The sequence below is a fragment of the Pelmatolapia mariae genome, linkage group LG14, assembly GCF_036321145.2.
Source record: "Pelmatolapia mariae isolate MD_Pm_ZW linkage group LG14, Pm_UMD_F_2, whole genome shotgun sequence".
Classification (NCBI taxonomy): Eukaryota; Metazoa; Chordata; class Actinopteri; order Cichliformes; family Cichlidae; genus Pelmatolapia; species Pelmatolapia mariae.
In genome coordinates, this window is record NC_086239.1 from 32,620,094 (window position 1) to 32,640,165 (window position 20,072).

Consider the following 20,072-nt stretch of genomic DNA (forward strand, 5'->3'; position numbering starts at 1 on the left):
TTAAAATAAATGATTCTGTCTTTACTACAGTCTTACATGCCCACCATTGTTCAACACAATGTGCATTTTACAAAGAGAATAGCTATGTGATGATGACACTCAGTCTCCTCTGAGACTCTGAGTCATACTTCTGTGTCCTATATGCTTAGTGCCCTTAGCTGCAGTTTTTAAGTAAACATAATTCAGACGAGTGACTCCATTCATCATGGAGTCACTCATCTGCTCCAGCCTTCCTCTGTGTGGTGGCTTGTATTTAACAAAAGCAGTCATAGACCTGGTTTATCATGTCGCGTAGCTGAAGAATGGCACATTTTATCTCCATGAATATGTCTTATTTTCTATGTATAACTTCAGACTTTTATATCAGTCGGTGGTAAAATAAGAAAGATTAGTTCAGTTTGGAGAGAAAACAGGTTTAAATATCAGGACTCTGTTGATTCTTCTTATTCGACTTTCTTTTCACTTGATTACATCCTCCCTCTAAATTACATTCTTTGTTTACCTGATTTAATTTCCTCTCTCTTAGCATGTGAAGCCTCCTCAAATAAAGGAATTTTTAAACATAAATTTTCTTTTTTTGTTTGTACTGATTCTGCTTCTCATTCATGCACAAATGTAATCATTCTGATTAGTTTCGTAGCTTCTCAAGGCCAGAATGTGCATTACAGTCTGTACACATAACAGTTGCAGTTCTTAAATAAGTTTGGTAATGCCTTTGCTTGTCTGTAGCCACTTCTGAACTCACATAATAATCAGAGGCATAATATACAAACAGATCTGGAGCAGAAAGTGTGGCTACAAATGCTTTTTATGTTGCTGTTGGTTTGAGTGACACAGCACATAGCTGATTATTGCTAAATAATAAATGATCAGTTTTCCAGCTTTTTATTTCTGTAATTTTAAATTGGTTATCCTGGTGGTTTTTATATAGTGTTTATTTCTGTCTCTCTCTCTCTCACACGCACACACACACACACACACGCACACACACACACACACACACACACACACAGTAACACACAATTTGGATGCCTTACATGTTTGTCACCTTACCCTGTGACACTGTGAATACTGTTTTTTCACCATTTTGTGACATTTATTACACTACAGCCATTTTCACACATGAACTGTCATGTAGCACATTGAAGGAGATAGTCCGCACTACTGGAAGTAGTCTTATTTATTTATTTGTATTTATTTATTTATTTATTTTTTGGATGAGGAAGCTTCCTGGATAGAATGTGTGGGAGGCAACACACTGTCTTACTAGCAGCTAATACAGCAGACAATTAGCTGCACTATTTGTACATCAGCGCAATCAGACATCACACGGACTTAGGTAGGTGTATTAGGTAGCTGACAAGTTAAAGACTGGCTAATTTCCCGTCTTACTGTTTCAGACATTTACATTCTCCTTTGCACCTCCGGTGTAGAGAAGTTCACGGCTGCAGCACATGTGTTAAAACAGCTTAAAGCTTAATGCAGGGTGAGATGCTATTATAGGGATTTGTGAACCAGTATACGGTAGATTCTGTAACAGTTTCCAACTCTAGAACGATTGAAAAAGGCAGTGTAAAACAGTGTTTAAGAAAGGTAAAGGTGAAAATTGGTAAAAAGAAATTTTGCATAAACTAATTAAATAAAAATAGAAAGTAAGTCAGATAAGCACAGCATCATCTTGACAAAAATCCATTACCCAGATCCCAAAGATCTGTGTAATGGAATTTTAACTAGTGCAGCCAGAGCACTAGTGATAAAGCAAATGAAAAATCCTAAAACAGCTAAAAAAAAATACTTTTCTTGATTTTTTTTTCTATATTTTTTTCTAGTAGTCACAAACTTGCCTTGCCCATTTGGAAACCCCCTCGTGCTGCACTTGTCAGTTACTGTAAAAAATTTAGATTACATGCAATATCATGCCCAGAATAGCGGCAGAGTGCAAATGTTATGTCACCACTCATGGAGCATGGACATGGAGCTCTGCCACTGAAGATGCGAACTTCTTTTTTGTTGATTTGTGAATTTCTTAAACAGTTTAACAATTGAATTCAGTTCAGTTCAATACAGTTTCATTTACATAGCACCAAATCACAACAACAGTCACCTTAAGGTGCTTTTATTGTAAGTTAAAGACCCTACAATATAAGAAAGAAACCTCGATAATCACACAGCCCCTATGAGCAAGCAGTTGGAGACAGTGGGAAGACAAAAATCCTTTTTAAGAGGAAGAAACATCTAGTAGAACCAGGTTCAGGGAGGGGCAACAATCTGCTGTGACCAGTTTAAAGTGTAATGAAGGTGAGATCAAAGAGACAGGAGAAAAGGAAAACTATGAAGAGAGAGAGTGAGAACTATAGTTTAATAATTGCTAATGATTAAGTACAGTAGTGATGTATAAACACACAGAGGTGATTCTACCAAAGAATCTTATGCTCCCATTTGCATGATGTAGACCATGCCCATTACTAGTCTTTGGTCAGTTTTTGCTTATTTATTTTAAGCTGTAGGATTATAAAAAGAATTGATCGAATTTTTTCATCATACATTTGCATGTTCATACTGCTGCTAGGATCATGTCTGTAATTCATACACCACATACAGTTTTTTTTTCTTTGACCTGTAGAACTGTAACATAAAATATAAAATCTTTCAATTATTATTTTTAAAAAGCCTCACAGTGCTTCAGTTTTTATCTTTTTTCTGATTTCAATTATTGTTCTCTGAGTGACTTTTGATTACTCACTGCATAAATTTTATACAAATTCCATTTCATATAAGCGTACTTTTATTCATATGAAACCTATATTCTATATCCACCCATATCCACCAAGTGGTGTAGCATTACGCTTGTGTAGTGTTTTATTGCTTCCTCTGTTTCAGCCTTACCTGTTGTGTTTGTCAGATTATCATTTTAAATAATTAGCCATTCATTCTATTCTGTTTTCACACTTTATTCTGACACATTTGAGCATTTTTAATAATAGTGTTATTAAAATGAATATAATTTAATGATACTGAAAGTAAAACGTTTTAGAATTTCTAAATGTTTGTTTGCAGAGGGGGTTACATGCATTTAATGCAAGAATGTTACATTATTAGTAGGTTCCTTTGGTTTAGAACAACCCAAATCTATTGAAATACATTTTGTCAGCAGTTTTATAGGGAGCAAGCACTAAAAGCAACAATGTATTTAGCAGATTTCCTTACCTACAGATCACACTTATTTGCCTGTTCTTGTAATTGGCTTGCTAATGAGTAGATTAAGACCTTAAATGCAGTGGATGGTCATCTGTTTTAGCAGTTGGGACAAACTAGGCAGTAAAAGGCACTTCCTGAAGCTGTCAGAAGCTACAGCAGTTGGGCATGGTCCAAGGGGCCCTAATTAAAGGTTCCCTTTTGCTGCTGTAATATAGTGAGCGAAGGCAAAAGCAATCAACTCTGGCAGCCAGAGAAACTTCTCTGGCCATCTCAAGCTGTGGCTTTCTGTCTGCAGAGGCCTTGTGTCTGGCTTCAGGTGGATGTGGTGTGGGTAAGGCAGTATTAATTAAATGCAGTGAGACAGTAGAACCTTTGTGTGCAAGAGTAATGGCTTCTGAACATGACTACCTTGACCTCATTTACGTTATGACTTTGACCATGTTTAGAGGACTTTAATCTTTTCTGGTCTCACTGATGAATTCTCTCTTAGAGGAAAATGCAGTAATATTCAGTCCAAGGCACTTGTGCAGCTCATCTTTGTCTTTTTCGTCAAGCATTTCAATCCTACGGTTGGTCTTAAATAGCGTCAGGTACTACCTTGTCAAGTGGTACTTGATTTAGCAGCACAGAGTTGTTTTTTTGATACTAATACATGTCTTAGATGAATCCCGTTGAATCAGGCAATGGCCGTGATAATGCTCTTTGCTACAGCTTTTCCTCTCGCCGTTATACATTCCTGCACATTCAATCACAGCAGTGTCTTGGCCATTAACCCACAGCAGGACCACTATGCCTCAGCACCCATTACTGAACCGGCATTAGAGAGTTGAGAAAAAAATGAAGTCTCTGGTGTGAAGTGTGTGTAAAGCACAAACTGTGACTCTCTGAAGCAGTGGACGTTTACTGCTTGTGTAGGGCTGTGGCTGATATGTTAATATCACTAATTGTTTCCTAATTAGATGCGAGTCAGTGAGTCGTGTTTTAATACTCTTCAGGGATCATTACAGACATAGACGAAAATCATCTCTCCTGATAAATGACAATCAGGTCAGCTGGAATTTCAACATCAAGACAGTAGGACTGATGGAAAAATGGGGAGAGCGCCAAACTGATGGCTTTTGTGCGCTGTAGTCATGTTACTTAAGCAGTGTTATTTTCAGCGTACTGCAGAGTTCCATCAAAAGTTAATTACACATTAATAGGAGGTCTTTGTGGAGATTTAACATTCCCTGACAGCATGTGATTGGAGCCAATAAGGCTTAACAGACAAAACTGTACCATATCCAGATGTAAGAGTTCTGGAAATATATTGAAATATAACAAGATGATTCATGCTTTAAAGGCAATTGACCACTCTGACAACTATGCTGTTTTATTTTTTATATTACTGACAAGTACAAAAGCTAAGATGGACACAGTGTACATACAAAAAAGGAAGGATTGGTTCAGGTTGGATTCATTTCTTGACTGGCGGAGGTTTTATATATTTCCACAGGAGGGGGTATTAACAGTCACCAGAATGAGGGACATGTTCATATGCTTGCTGCACAGTGCGCAAATTTGATCTCTAATCACTTATCTCTCAGTGTACCTTTTGTAGTTTGGAGAATGGCAGTTATGTTAGATAGAGTTTTTAGATTCATAGTAATTTGAAGGCTCCTGATGGGATGCATATTTGCTGTACTGTAATGTTTCCATACACCCTAACACGTCACCTCTGTTTTCCTCTTTTTATTTTTTTCCCTTTGCTTTTGGATTTGAGCATTGTAACCTGTAATTATCCCCCCTTTTTCGCATTAAACATCCCAAAAAGGTGTTTTGTTGTTTTTGTTTCTCTAAACCAGTGCCAGCCATTTGCCTTTTCTATTCTATCTCAAAGTCATTTCAGTTGTTTGTATTGTTCTTCCCAGCTGGGATGAGGTGGCGGAGACAAAGGCAGATGTGTCCCTGTTTGTTTTTGAAGTGTCAGAGTTAAGTCTTGCATGTGTGTGTGTGTGTGTGTGTGTGTGTTCTGCTTCTGTGTGATGTTGCCTGTGTTTGGGTGTGTTTCATTTCCCCCCCATGTGTTGTCTCTGTTTGTGGTCCACAGGTCCTCCGCTGCATTGTTCATCCGCCTCCTCCTCCCCTGTTGAGCAGCTCCATTACCCTCCCCCTTCCATTGCAGCCAATGAGAGCCAGAGAGGGTTGCTAGGTAACTGTGCGGCTCAGCCAGCCCAGGACTCTGACTCTGAGGATGAGTTTGGCCCCAATTCATTCTTAGTTAAAACTGGCTCAGGGAACCTGTATGCTCCTGCTACCGCTACTGCTGATGGTGAGTTGGTTTTCAAACTACTGTTGCTTTGTGGAGGTTAGCCTTCCCCTGCTCCTGGATATGTTGTGTTATAGGTCATGTGGATGGCTATAGGCAAGAAAATGTCCCTTTTTTCTGAGCACCATGAGAGAGAGTAGAAACTTTTGAGTCGATATGTAGCCTCAGGAAATGCACAGCACTCTCTGAAGCAAGGTCTGCAAAGTTCAGAGCCTCACACAAAGAGATGGACGATTTTGGTTCAGCATGAGATATTTGTCACAGATATTTCTCTTCAATTTCAATGTTTGATGGTGAGAGTATCCATCTAAAAATCCCTCAAAAGCAGCTGCATGCAACCTCCACACCTCAGACAAGAAATACAAAAAAGACAGTATTCAGTACTAGGTGAAATGTAGTCCTTGCCGTATCCTAATAGAACTCTGAAGTCTGAGTGGTCTGAAATTATGTTAAAACAGTTTTAAAATAAACTCTGTCATTTTTTTTTATTTAAATAGCATAGCAAAGCATGGTTTTTGAGCTAGTTTGATTCTAAAGAGTCCTAACATGATTTCTTATTAATAAATGTCAGCTAATTATTCCTCATGAAACGCAATGTCTCCTGCTGTTAACTTAACACTCACTCAGACTGACAGACTCACATTTGTGCACAAACTGCTAACATGGTGTTAGGAGATGACAAAAATGTAGTGAGTGTAAAATATTTACAGTATGTTTACCAAGCAGCAGTCAGACTATGTTATTCACACTATCAATAGTTAACTTTCAGTTACAATGATATATCTTTTTTATTTGCATGAGTTGTGTGTGCAGGTAAATCTAATTTGGCTGGTCTAGAGGCTGAAATTATGGTCATATATTATTTGTTTGTTGCTGCATTGTACTATTCTGGTTGCTACAAATTCAGAGACTTTTGCATATTCACTGGTTGCTTAGACCTTCATTTTCAGTATAAAAAGTTATTTCTTTGTGTTTATGAAACATTATGAAACTTATCACTCACATCTGCATGCTAAATAAGATGCTTTAGAGTTGTTTTAATGTTGATGTCTTTCAGCTACTGTACATCTGTTACTGGTGGATTAACCCAAAGGAAAATTCAAAAAATCGAAATATCTGATCAATCTTACAAATCAAATACTAAAGGGTTAACTCACAGAGCTCCAAACTACCCCAGCTGCCTGTTTAGAAAGCCCGGAGAAGGAGCTATTAATCCCATCGCAAATCTCAACACTAATTCCTCAGTAGCAACATGCTGGTCACCCAACAGTGACATGACTGTGCTGAAGGGGACATGGGTGGGGGGAATGGCCTTTAAAGCAGCAGATTTGTCTCATAACAATGACACTGATTTGCATAGGTACATCGTTTAGGTTAGCCTCTGGCTGTCAGTAAGGGGTTGGAGACTACCAACGAGGAATGTCCCCCACCAGTAGCTTTGGTCATCTCAGGTTTTGTAAGACTGATTGTTAAATTGCAAAGTAGAGCAAGTTTCTATGTGCCTTTCATATACAATTTCATATAACAGTACACCAGAGCTCTTAATATTTCCATTCTTGTCTGTTCTGAGAAACTTGTAAATATTGCTTAGTGCTTTGCAAAATGGGCATTGCTTGAGATTCTTCATTAATGAATGTTATTATTTAGTTCTACACAATGTTTGACAGTAAGAAGCGACGTACAGTTATATAAGAGGAAATAGCCTTAGTTCTTCAGCTAACTTAAACCACCTAATGAGTTATGTAAGCTTGTTCGATGCCTGTCATTCTATAGTCTTGCAGATTTTCTTTTTAAATTCAAATTTGGAGAACTGTCTGTGTAGTTTGTGTCAAATAATTAGTGGCAATGTTATCATGAGCTACATAAATGTATCTGTCATTGAGCTTGCATGAGTGTTGTATACACAAAATGACATAGCCAATATAATTAACCAAATTCCACATTTCTATATTTGTTTAATTAAACATCTGGAAAAATAATTCAGATGTTTTCTGTTTTATACAGAAGTTAAAATTATGGATAAAAAAGGTTTCATGTTACTAAATGTAAATGTGAATTTGGTATGCATCTCAGGTTTCAGTGAGAATTGCATGAGCAAAAAAAAAAAAAAAAAAAGGTAATTTAAAAGCCACCATGGCAAAAATGACTGGAATATCAAATCAGATCTTTTTTTTAAATGCAGGTCAGTTGTAGAAGAAAAATTCAAAGTCAGGGTTAACAGACTGTAGCAAAAAAAATGTTATTATTGGCAGCAAACAACCACAGAAAATTTGCATGCCAAAATAATTGTCTCACAGTATATCTATTGCTCTGAAAAACAGGTGGTTTTTTTTATCGCTTAAAATTACATTTGCTCAAGGTTGTCTTTGAGCCCCCATACAGGACTTAAAATGTTCTGCTAGATTTTGAACAAGTAAACACTCTCAGCAGCATATCATTATTCACATTAGTAGCTTTCAAGGCAGCAGTGTTTATTTATTTCCCTTTTTTTTTTCCTGTGGGGTGGGGGTAGTCCTGCTTTTATCTAGAGGAACACTGAGCCATAGTTTCTCTAAGGCTGATGAGGCTGCTCGCTGAAGCCTGCAGTTCTTTTATGAAGCATGTGTTTCACTGTGGCCCTCAGCTTTCTCTGAGGGGCTTCTTCCCGAGGAGACTGCCAGTGAGATCCCGCTGCCACACTGAGCCACAAGATCTGAGACACTGCAAACTCCCAGTATTAGCATCTCTTAATGCAAAACAGCATGGGGTCGGCCAGTGTTAGCTTTCAGCGCAGCCGGGCTCCCTGGTGAAAGGGCCAGCACACCACCACCACCGCACAGCTGACCAAGCAGGAATGCTGAGCCGGACAGAAGGCCCGGGGACATAGCTGTGTGTGAATTCAAATAAGTCTTCATTTGAACTGCTTAATCATCCCGCTGCGTCTGCAAGGACGGAGAAATGTGGTTAAAAGAGGTCACACCAGAAAGTAATTTAGCCACAGACACCGTGAGGAATAAAACTATCTGAGGCTAAATAATAATTTAATGAGTAGCACATGGCACTGCAATGCTATGCCCCTGTTTTTCTGAGGATCTGATTTTTTATTTTTTTTGAACTGACATATAAAAAGAAATTGGTTTCTCTTAGTAATAGCTTCAAGTTATCAATGAACTAGAGTCAACAGACAATTTGTCCAGTTCCATTCAACTTGCTGTCCGTCAGTGCGCAGGGACCATGGATAATGCATTTTGCATACCTACATATCTTCTTTTCATTGACACAAAGTGAGATGCATTACTTCCATTGCATGATGATTGGAGACCATCTGTGCCCTCTAACAAAATCTCCAACCTCTTGATGGATTTGCAGCAGAGTGACATACAGAACAGAGCATACATAACCACTTGTCTTGTTCTTTCTAAGGCAGCTCAGGGAATGACAGAAAATCCATTAGATCTCAGGGTGAGAGAAGCATTTGCAAGCAAATCCTTATAGATTAAATTGCTGTAAAACTAGATTTTTCTGAATTATGTTATTAATATATTTTTTGTTGCAATATTAAAAACAACCACATATATTTTTTGGATAAATATATTTACTTCCAGCAAGTCTTTTCTACTTACTCACCCCCTTTGTAAAAGCTTGTTTGGGGATCTTATATTTCTAAAATATCAACATTTTTCTACTTCGGTGATGAAGGTGAAATTATAGTCACAATTCAGTATGTTTTTTCCCTATTTTTCCATAGAGAGCGAGTGGAGGACTGAGCGTTAAACACATCACGTTGTTCTCGGCACCTGTTACCTCTCAAATGGGTCCAGCAAAGACAGCTGAAATTCCCTCATGTATCTTCCATTCAGACTTCTCTAATGTTGTAAGAAAAAGCAAGTCCAGCAGAGAGAACCAGCCTCTGAGAGTCAGTAGAGTGTGCAGCTTCACTGCCTTCGTGACAAATTCTATTTGTATTTTTATAGACAAATGGTACTCAACTGGAAATTTTGCTCCTGTGATTAGCCATAGGGGATGTAGCAGTAAGCAAGATTTAATGATTTATCTGGGCGCTTGATAGCTTTTGATTAATTCTGTATCGAATAGCTCACACCTCAATGCGTTGATCGGGTGTTTGGAGCATGTCATATCACTTTATTTCATCAGGTGTGACCATCACTGCCATAGATTTCATCCACTGTCCTTGTTCAGAAATACAACATCCCGCAACCCAGGTCTTTATACCGAGTGGTAAATTGAGAAGCTGGCCTCTGTATGTGATTTGCCGAATGTGGCAAATAACGCACACTGCAAGCACAATATCTGGTATTATATTGATTCAGTCTATTATGTATATCCACTGTATCCACTGATTTAAAGAGCTGATATAATTCTATATAATGTATAAGTTAATATTTTTATTTTAGTGCCATATAAGGTTTACATAGCACATAATTTTCTCATCACAGAAACACCTATTTTCGATCTCAAATGCCAAGGTAGCCAACCCGAAAATCCCAGTCTGCTCTTATTGGTTTGTTGGCTCAATTAGTGCTAAATTGGATCAAATGAAGGGATGCTCTGCTGTGACTGGTTGTCGATTTTATTGTTGTTGTAGTTGAGAGTAAAATTCAAAGTTTGGCTACTGCATACGCTCTGAGTATTTCATTAACAAGCTCAATAAAGTAGCTCATGAGTAAATAAACATACCCAGGACTTCTCAATAACCCCAATTTCAAATCCTTAAATAAAAATCGTAACTTTGTTTTAGTAGAAGTATTACAAGGAGTTTGAATTATTTTGTTTTCTTTTAGTTTAGCTTTATTTTTTTGTTTTACTTGCTTGTGGAACATTAACCATTAATTTTTATTTAATCTTTCCCTGAGTTTTGTGTCACTATTTTTTACAAATGGGACAGCAGTCTCCCAGTAATTATAACATTCCACCATTAGACATCTCTCTTATTTCTCAGAGTGCAGGGTGAGGTCGTAGCTAATGAAGTGGATTTGCCTTAATTACTTGTCTAGAAAAGCATCAGGAGGCCTTAACCAGTGCATACATCTGTTAGAAAGAAAAATGAATATGCCACATTCCCAGACTGAATGGGTATCTTTAGGCTTCTGTTTTGAATGTCCTGTGAAAGTTTGGCTATGGTAACAAAGTCCTTCTCTGACTCTCTGATAACAAATGAATCTTCTTTTGTGCCAATTTTGTTGTGCAAAGCAGGTCAATAGAAAACCATTTATTTTCTTGCATCCTTTGGATAGTAGTGAATAATTGTTGCTGAATCACCACATCTGTGGGGGTCATGTTTCACTGTGCTTGGTCTCAGACCCGTTTCTTGTCTTTCTGTTTCTGTTCAGAAAAATAAGAATGACTTTTTGCCTGGCTGTTGAGCCAGGTGCAAGGAGTATTTATCTTTTTCTTTATTATAATCTGTTCTACTGTTCAGTGTGCTGGGAATTGCTTATATGTAAACAGGTTGGCAGGTTTGGGAAAACTTCTCAAAAAGCCAATAAAACAGTTGGAGTTGACTGTGCGTAGTAAATTATCTTTGTAATTTGCAGCTTTCAGGGTTCTCCGAGGTTCATAAAAACATTGTAGTGCATGGAAGTTTGGTTGTACTGCAAAACTGATTTTTAGATTGTCAAACGTGTGGACCTTGACCCCCTACTGGGCCATAAAGTACAGACTTGAGTTAAAAAAAACAAAAAACGTTTTCAGCTTTGTAATTTTACCTTAGAAGGAAATTGCCTTTACATATGTACATTTTAAAAAGAAATAGAAAAATTAAAGTTAGAAATTTACATGTTATTTCGGACCTATATTCGATCCTGAACGTATAACTCATTAATAGTTAGCAAACAGCTAAAGCAGAGCAGTGGCTGCCAGGTGCCAGAAGGAGAGCTACGATGAGGAATCAGTCTCAGCAGGCAGCAGCTCATCAGAAGGGAATGAATCAGTGAAAACACAATAAAGGAAATTGTTTTAGGGGGCATATGATGATCAATGGTTTGATTAAAGGCTGCAGAAGGTTTTCAGTCTTCTGCAGCCTTTAACTGCTGTCTTGAATTTAGAGATGGCTTTTCTGTGTTACAGTATCCACAGGCAGGTCAAAGGTGGAATACCCAACCAGAATTATTTTCCATCAGTTTTAAAACTGTTGATACATTAAGGTTTAAAATGTAAATTTAAATCTAAATATCAGAGTAGCTCAGACTTCAGAAAGTATATTTCAAATATGTTCCTCCTGTGGTCTTTAAACAGAGTGAACAAAAGAGGCAGTAGTCCTAACTATACACTGCAAGCCCATTCTGCATACTTGTATTAATTTATACTTATATTAAGTTTATGATATATTGATGTGCACCAATTTATTTTCGTGGCAATTTTTTATGTTATAGCAAGCTCTTAAGAGCCTTGCTATAACACTGGGGACTGCTTCTATGGTCCCCAGGTGGAACAAAAATATGTTAGAGGAATTAATTACTTGTTGCCCTACATTTACTTGATGGTCATACAGTAGGAAGTAAAGTATTTGTTTACCTAAAGGTAAATGCATTCCAGAGCAGCGATGCATTTGTCCTTGTGATATATTTCTCAGTGTATCTGTGGTGTCCCTGTAACTAATTAGCATATCCTTATTAATGGCTTTAGGGAATCAGTTACATTACTGAGCAGGAAGGAGGTCATCAACAACCGTGTGGCTTTACCTCACACTAGTCCACTGCTGATAACGACTGTGGTGTGCTTCTCTTTCACTGTCTCGACTAAGCACAGAGGCAACATTGTGCAGAAGTGGAGAACTTAGTAGCCGACCATCTGTCAGTGCAACAAATACATCATATAGCAATTTCTTCTTTCAGTGGTTCTTTTACATTAGAAAATATGTAGATTACGTGGCGTTGAGCCAGGTGAAAATTAAAATGTTTTCCTTTTTTTGGTGGTAGTTAATGGAACGTAAAGAAACAGAAAAACTAGACTGAAACAATATGAAACTGTGTATAAAATTACCTAGTGCCTTGTAAAGCAACAGCTTGTTTAAATCCTGAAAAGAAACAGGCTTGCTTAATAAAGCATGGCACATTTTGTGTTGATTTCTTTTGCTGAGCCATTATTTAGCATGCCACCTCTGAACACAAAGGACTTTATACCCACTTTGCAGACTAGACCTAAGCATTGAAGCTTAATAATAGTGTTTTCTGAATACCCAGTGTGCACCTTAAAAGTTCTTATTGTGCCTGCTTTGATTGACACATGTTGATATCAGAGCTTCATGTTCCTGACCCTAAAAATATCTGAAATGACTCTAAGCTTCTTGACTGGCATGAGTAGGTATCGCTTTAATGAAGGAGCTGATTATACAAAATAAGCTTTGTGTGTGTCTGTATTCTGCTCTCTCTGCTGTAAATTGGCAATTTAGTGTTGTGGATATCTGTGAAATAAAGGAGGCTTACTGCTATAAAGAAAAGCCACTCTGTGTAAAGCCGGGAGTTCATTGATTGATGAATGGCTTAGCAGATGTGGAAATAAATGGATACAGAGTGCACACAGACATTGGTCCTCTATCTCATGAATTGCACAGTATCAAATAGTGAATATAAAACCACAGGGTACAATTTCTCCTTCTAGACTTCATATCTAATAGTTTTAAATCCTCTTAAAAAAGTGACAATAGAGTTAGTTAAAAAAAAAGAAAGAAAAAAGAGCAAATTTTGCTGCTAAAAGCTTTGAAATGGTACATAACCAGTGGAGTCACTCTTAATCTGGTTGATTAAATCTGGATCAAATCTTGAATTTGTTTCACTTAAGCTGCGGCAGTTACGGGATTGAAGTTTGGAGGCAAACAAAGTATTGTTTATTTTAAAAAACTGTGCATGCTCAAACAAACGCTAAATGCAAATTCAGAAAAGCCGAGTGAATTGGTGTGTTTCAGGAAGAGGCCGGCTAATCTGTTTACACAGGAGTCAGTGTCTGATCTGAATAAACTGTCACATGTCTCTGTGGGAGGTAGAGAGAACACTCTGATAGAGGTCAGTTAGGAAAATAATGAGCAGAAGTAGGACTTTTTTTAAGAGTGGGTTTTTTTGGTAAGTGAAAAGGTGAAAAACTTTGTTAGTTTTGGTGTTAATTTATACTCACTGGTCAGTTTGTGAGATATACCTTGATAATTCCAGGTTCCTGGTACTACCAAGTTCCTTCAAAACTGCCCTAACTCTTCATGGATTCATCAACATGCTGGAAACATTTTTCTTAGAGATTATGGTTCATATTGACGTGACATCATCACACACTTGCTGCAGATTTCCTTGATGTGAGTCTCTCATTTCACCACATCCCAAAGGTGCTCTATTGGATTAAGATCTGGTCACTGTGGAGGCCATTTGAGTACAATTAACTAATTGTCATGTTTATGAAACCTGTTTGAGATGATTTGAGCTTTGTGACATGGCACATTACCTTGCTGGAAGCAGCCATCAGAAGACAGGTGGCATTTAATTGATGTCCAATTGGTACTGAGGGGCCTGAAGTGTGCCAAGAAAATATCTTATACGCCATTACACCACAAGCAGAAACCTGAATCATTGATACAAGGCAGGATGGATCCATTCTTTGATGTTTTTTTTTTACCACAAACTCTGACTCTGCCACTGTAGCCTAGCCTAATGTACTTCAGTGTGAACTTCAGTTGCCCATTCTTAGCTGACATGAGTGACCAACAGTGGTCTTCTGCTGCTGTAGCCCATCTGCTTCAAGGTTTGATGCGCTGTGTGTACAGAAATGCTCTTCTGCATATCTTGGTTGTAAAAGTTGGTATTATAGTTTATTCTGCTTGCTTATCAGTCTGGCCATTCTCCTCTGACCTCTGGCATCAACTATGCCACTGGGCATTGTGTATTTTTCAGACCACACTCTGTGAACCCTAGTAATGGTTGTTTGGGAATCCCAGCAGATCATCAGTTTCTGAAAGGCTCAGACCAGCCTGTTTAGCACCAACAATGATGCCATGATCTTTCTTCCCCATGCTGATGCTCAGTTTGAACTTTAGCACTTTTGTGCACGTCTACATGCCTAAACACGGTCCTATGTGATTGGCTGATTTTTGCATTAACAAGCAGTTGAACAGTTGGACCTAATAAAGTGACTGGTGAGTGTATGTGCTACCGAAGCTGTGTCTAATCATTCATCAGTCAGAATATTGTTCCTGACTGGGCTGAAATAACACCATAAGGCGTGAAATAAGCTTTGGATTTGTCTTAACCAGTTAGTTTACACACATGAGCTTGCTTTCACAAACCTTTTGGAATGTGCATCCTCAAAGGAGCTGCCATATTCTAGCTATGCTGGCAAGCAAACTGAATCTGGCTGTCTTTGATGGTGCCTTCAAAGGTAACCCAAAAGTGCCTGAAAGCAAACAGTAAATGAGTCGAATTTCTATTCTTTTAAAATATCTGTTCCATGTTTTATTTCTTTTCTGTTTTTTTTTCTTTCAGACGGAGCCTTTCAAAATCACTCTCGGCTGCGGACGCCTCCTCTACCACTCTCCCACTCCCACTCGCCCAATCATCAGCACCATGCAGCCTCTATTAACTCCTTGAATAGGAGCAACTACACACCACGGAGCAACCCAAGTCCTGCGCCCACAGACAGCTCCGTTCCTCCTGAGGGTCCCGCCAGTGGTCAAGACTCTGGCAGTGCACAGGACAACTGGCTACTTAACAGCAACATCCCCCTGGAAACAAGGTACTGTATAGTTTGTCTCTCAGACAATGTATAGAGAAGTTGGCATCTGGAAGACTTGAGCTGAGCTGGTGCCATTGAACCTGGCGTTTCCTCCTGTTCCTGCTGTCCGCTCCATATTAAATTACCACAGTGCTAACAAGGAGCAAAGCAATAAAATGGAAAATATCCTGCTAGGGGCAAAGGCCTATATTTGTGATGAACATGATTTTGTGGCAAACAAGAGAAAAGTGGTGCTTTTGGTGTTCGCCTAATACTAGGAGTCCTAACAGGGGAAGCTATTGAGTTTAAACAGCAGAGTAATTACAATCATGTTGGATAATACCAAATTATATTCAGGCTCCCGTGAGCAGGCTTCGTAGCTCCTCCACTTCAGCCCTGAGTTTTATTTATTTCATATTAATCAGCATTCATTTCTCTAGTACATTTCTCAATAGGAGGCCCTTGTGTGAAGTAGATCTGTCAAGTGTTATTGTAACCAAGGGAATATCTGGTGTTTCTTTGGATGGTCTTATTGCAAGGCGGTATGAAATTAGGAATACTGAGGCGGAATTTTCTCAACCTTCCAAGATATCAATTTAGTCTGCTAATAGTAAAAAGAAAAACCCACAGTTCTGGCCAATGACAGGTGGTTTCTCCATATATATATATATATATATATATATATATATATATATATATATATATATATATATATATATATATACTGTTTGGAACAGGTAGTACCCTAGTGAAGGTGTCACTGAATAATGATTGATATCGATCTTGTCAAGCTGTTAGACAAGTACTGTTCAGGCTTATTATAATTTAGTTGGTCAGCTCAGATTCTGTCAGTAAACTATGATGAGCTGAGAGAGGACAGAATTTCTTTCCTCCATTTATATGTCAAATCTTTCAATCTCTTTCTCTGAACATTTTTCTGAATGCTGAGCTGAAAAACTCAGCTCAGAAAGTGTGAAGAGGTAACAGTAGCCATTTGTTCTTAGCTGCTGCATAGCTTTATGTACAAAAGTTAAGGTTTGAATATTGTGGTTTATTTCTTCTGTTTTTTGAAAATGTTATATAACAGCGTCCTCAGTTTAAATGTTGCCAATATTTTTAATATATTCAGAACTTATTAAAAACCACTGGTCTGTGTGATAAAATACATTGCCATAAATGAAATAGCTGTTGACAGGAAAATAGCTAATAGCTAATTTGGCGTGGCTAAGAAACCGGTCTTGAACAGACTTATTGTCTCTTCCTTCAGTTTTTGTGAGACGCTTCAGTCAACAGGAAAATGAGAATCAATTTCAGCTGGTAGAAGGACAGTTAGTTGTATAATGAATGATTACACATCATCCAGCTCCAGTTAATCCCGTGCAGGTATTCCCTGTGGAACAGAAAACAGATGGTGAGGAGAGGCTAGAGTGCCGCTGAAATCACATACAGAATCGAGTCTGTATAACCTATTGCATTGAAGGAAAAAAATGACACCTAGCAAAGTTCCAATAAGGAAACTGAAACCATTAGCAATATCCGCATGGACCCTGCAATATTAAATGTCACTTTTACTAAGTTAATAGTATTAAAATGGCCCTCTCTTGTCACTTTTGGGAAATTTAATTGCACTGATAAATTCAGCACTGGTATATTTCTGCCGTGCTTTAGCACTGGAAAAATGCCAGCAGTTGGTTGGCCCTGTCCAGCTTCACCATTTTTTTTCTGCCAAGTTTCTGCCAAGTATTTCTTTCTTCGTTAAAAGTAGCATTCTTCCCTAGAACACAAGCTTGAAAGACTATGAACAGATTTTACTGCTGGCCGCAGAGGAGACTGGGATCAAAAACAAAGCTTTTCTCTTGTACCATGCAACGTGTTCAGCCTGCCCATTGCATGTGGACAGTTCATTTCTCCATTGCATTGCTGCTGTATTTCCTTATGGAACAGAGCTCTCATTTGGGGGGGGGGGGCAGTGAGACATGAGACTCTAGAAATTCTTACTGAAAATGTGTTTTAAGACATGTAGCAACCATTAAATGGGGGAAAAAAGTAGCAGTTAAGGATACTAATCAGTATAAAGGCTATGAAACCTCAGTGATGATTTTCATTAGACTTAAAGTAGTATTTGTGTGTAATAGACTTTAAGGTTCTTATTTGTAAGTGATGCATTGTTTTCTTCCAATCACAACCTTAAAGGAGCCAGAATACTCTAATGTTTATCAGAGAAGAGCAAGACGCTTGCAGAGAAGGGCAGGGCTCGTACAAAACAAGGTATGGCAGTGTCCAAATGAGGGGCATAAGACAGGTAGATGTTATTTGTGTCACACCTTTGTAGAAGTAGTTCCATAAGGGCCTTGGTTGTTTTTTTTGTCCCATACTGTCCATCTTGAGCTCCATTTGTCAGTTGTTGATGTTGCTTGGTGATCACAAGTTGTATTGGCCTTTCTGTATTTCTTGCACGCATGTCTCACACTAGCTTCATATCCATCTTTCCACCTGTGTGTAGAAACATAGCAAAGCAGACATTCCTAGAGACTTTACAGGACAACCTCATTGAGATGGACATTCTGGCATCAGCACGCCACGATGCCTCGTACAACGACGGGTATGTTGCATGTTTGCTATCTGGCTCAGACTACTGTCAGGATCTGCTTTGCCATGAAAACAATAGATGCCTGCACTATTTTCCATCGAGCATCCTCTGTTTTGAAACACTGTCAATCATCTGTGTACATCTCCTGCAGTGTTACAATCCTTGCTGTATTTGTCCCTTCCCTGTTTAATACAACTAACAATTTGCATCGAGTAACATTGTTTGATTGTATTGCTTTTGAATAATGGTAAACACGACCGCTGTGTGGAACACAGTTGCCCATGCTGTCTCCTGTTGCTTGAATAGGACATGTGAGAGATTTGTCCTGATATGTATAAATAAAATATAGTCTCGGTGACTTTCCACATCATACATTGTAATATGACATTCAATCACGCTCATGTCACTGTTGCTCGAGAGCTTCTTGTATGCTTGTCAGTAAAATGGCCTTGACAACAGTGCCGCTGCCACTGGCTCTCTGATGGGCTGATCATTCGGCACTTGGACATGTAGCTGTACACGTTTTCTGAGATAGCCAGCCATGTTCTTCAAGGGCGAATAAATCTGCTCAACTCCATGCTGAAACCTTATATAATGTATCTCTCCTCTACGTAGCCTTGACACATGGTTACGGGGAATTACTCCTCTCGCAACGGATGGAATATATAAACAAGAGCCAGCTGTGGTCACTCGTCCTCTGAAAGAGATTTAATATAGATTCACAGTTTCAGCTGTTTCAACCCGATATGCCTTAGTTTTCTCACTAATCTAGCATGACTATGGTAACACTACTGAATGTGCTTGGTATTACTTACCACTGGAAAGGGCTGTACCTGGATAGACAATAACCTGCAACGTTATGGTAATGAGCACCTAGTGTTTCTGTTAGAACTAACAAGCAAATGTATTTTCCCAGGCACTTCCTATTCAAACCAGGTGGAACATCGCCAATGTATTGCACAACTTCACCAGGATACCCTTTGACCTCCAGCACAGTTTACTCGCCTCCTCCACGACCTTTGCCTCGAAACACCTTCTCTCGACCTGCCTTCAGCCTGAAGAAACCCTATAAGCACTGCAACTGGAAATGTGCTGCTCTCAGTGCCATCCTCATCTCAGTAACACTGCTGTTCCTGTTAGCCTACTTCATCGGTGAGTCACCTCTGACACTCTACATACACCAAGACATATACCTCTGTCGATCACCTCCAAGCCCCGCCCCTCACTTGAATGCAGACATAGGATGAATACATACTTTATCATTTCCTTCTGCCATCCATTTCAATAGTGATGAATCTGTCCTCTGCACCTTATATAAGCATGGTTATATAGGGACTCACAGATTGACTCTTTGCCCACACAACTCGTCTGAAGAAACATTATCATTCATAGATTGGGCTGACTGAATCTGCAGACAGGCAATCCAGTGTCTTGCTCTTGTGAATAGCCAGGATGTGAAATAAATTAATACGACATCAGCCATCACACGAGAGAGGGCTGCACATTTAGAATATTCATCTTATTTCATTTAAGATTCCCTAAACAGCATTCTCAGGTCCCAGCTGGGTAAGGACTATCAGATAAGTTTTGCTATTAAATCATTTCTGCTCATTTTGACTGCTGTCCTCCCCTAAGGCATTGATATTCATATCCGGTCATACTGTTTTCATTTCTGTGATCTATATACACTAGAAGTGTTTACACAGCATTTTGGTTGCAAATAATCACAAAAAGTGTCTGATAAAGACACAGAAATGAAAAGATAAAACATTAAAGTATATGTGGGGGGTTCCTGTAAGCAATCTCCGTATCAATCAAGCAATCTCGGTTCAGCTTCAGACTGTCACAAAGCAACTTCCTGGTGTTTAAAACAATTATTCCCACCAATTTAATTGACCACATCTTGACATATGAAGAATTTCTAGAGGAGAGCAAATGTTTTTAGAACTTAAAAACAGGTTAAACAAAGCCATAATTAGCTAACAATAAAGTATAAAGCTAATGTCTTTGTTCTTAGATAGAAGAAGGATTGGTAAAACTGTGGATAAATTAAATGCCAGTGGCAGACCTTTGGTACATTCAAGGTCACTAACAACATATTTGGAGTTCAGTCTAAATTAAGTAAGCTACAGGTTGACTGAGTTATTACTATAAACTAGGCTACGTTTGGGGTTCATGAACAAGACCGGAGTAAGGAGAAAAGATCATGTTTGGAACAAAGTGTCAGAGGTTCTGTATTACAGTGAGAAGTCATTTAAAATTTCTCAAAAAGGTTTGTCTGAATTG

General features: G+C 38.5%; 1 protein-coding gene across 9 annotated transcripts in view; it reads left to right on the top strand.

The window, feature by feature from the left end:
- The window catches only part of tenm4 (teneurin transmembrane protein 4), a 147,149-nt gene that overhangs the window by 50,047 nt on the left and 77,030 nt on the right, over window positions 1-20,072 (top strand). For 2 of the 9 annotated variants that reach the window (XM_063494318.1, XM_063494319.1), the window contains exons 4-8: window positions 5,288-5,509; window positions 14,968-15,217; window positions 17,390-17,464; window positions 17,700-17,798; window positions 18,703-18,938. In XM_063494318.1, coding sequence (XP_063350388.1) covers window positions 5,288-5,509; window positions 14,968-15,217; window positions 17,390-17,464; window positions 17,700-17,798; window positions 18,703-18,938 — 882 coding nt within the window. The remainder of the gene's footprint in view (window positions 1-5,287; window positions 5,510-14,967; window positions 15,218-17,389; window positions 17,465-17,699; window positions 17,799-18,702; window positions 18,939-20,072) is intronic. The other 7 variants (XM_063494320.1, XM_063494321.1, XM_063494323.1 and 4 more) reach the window with 5 other exon arrangements.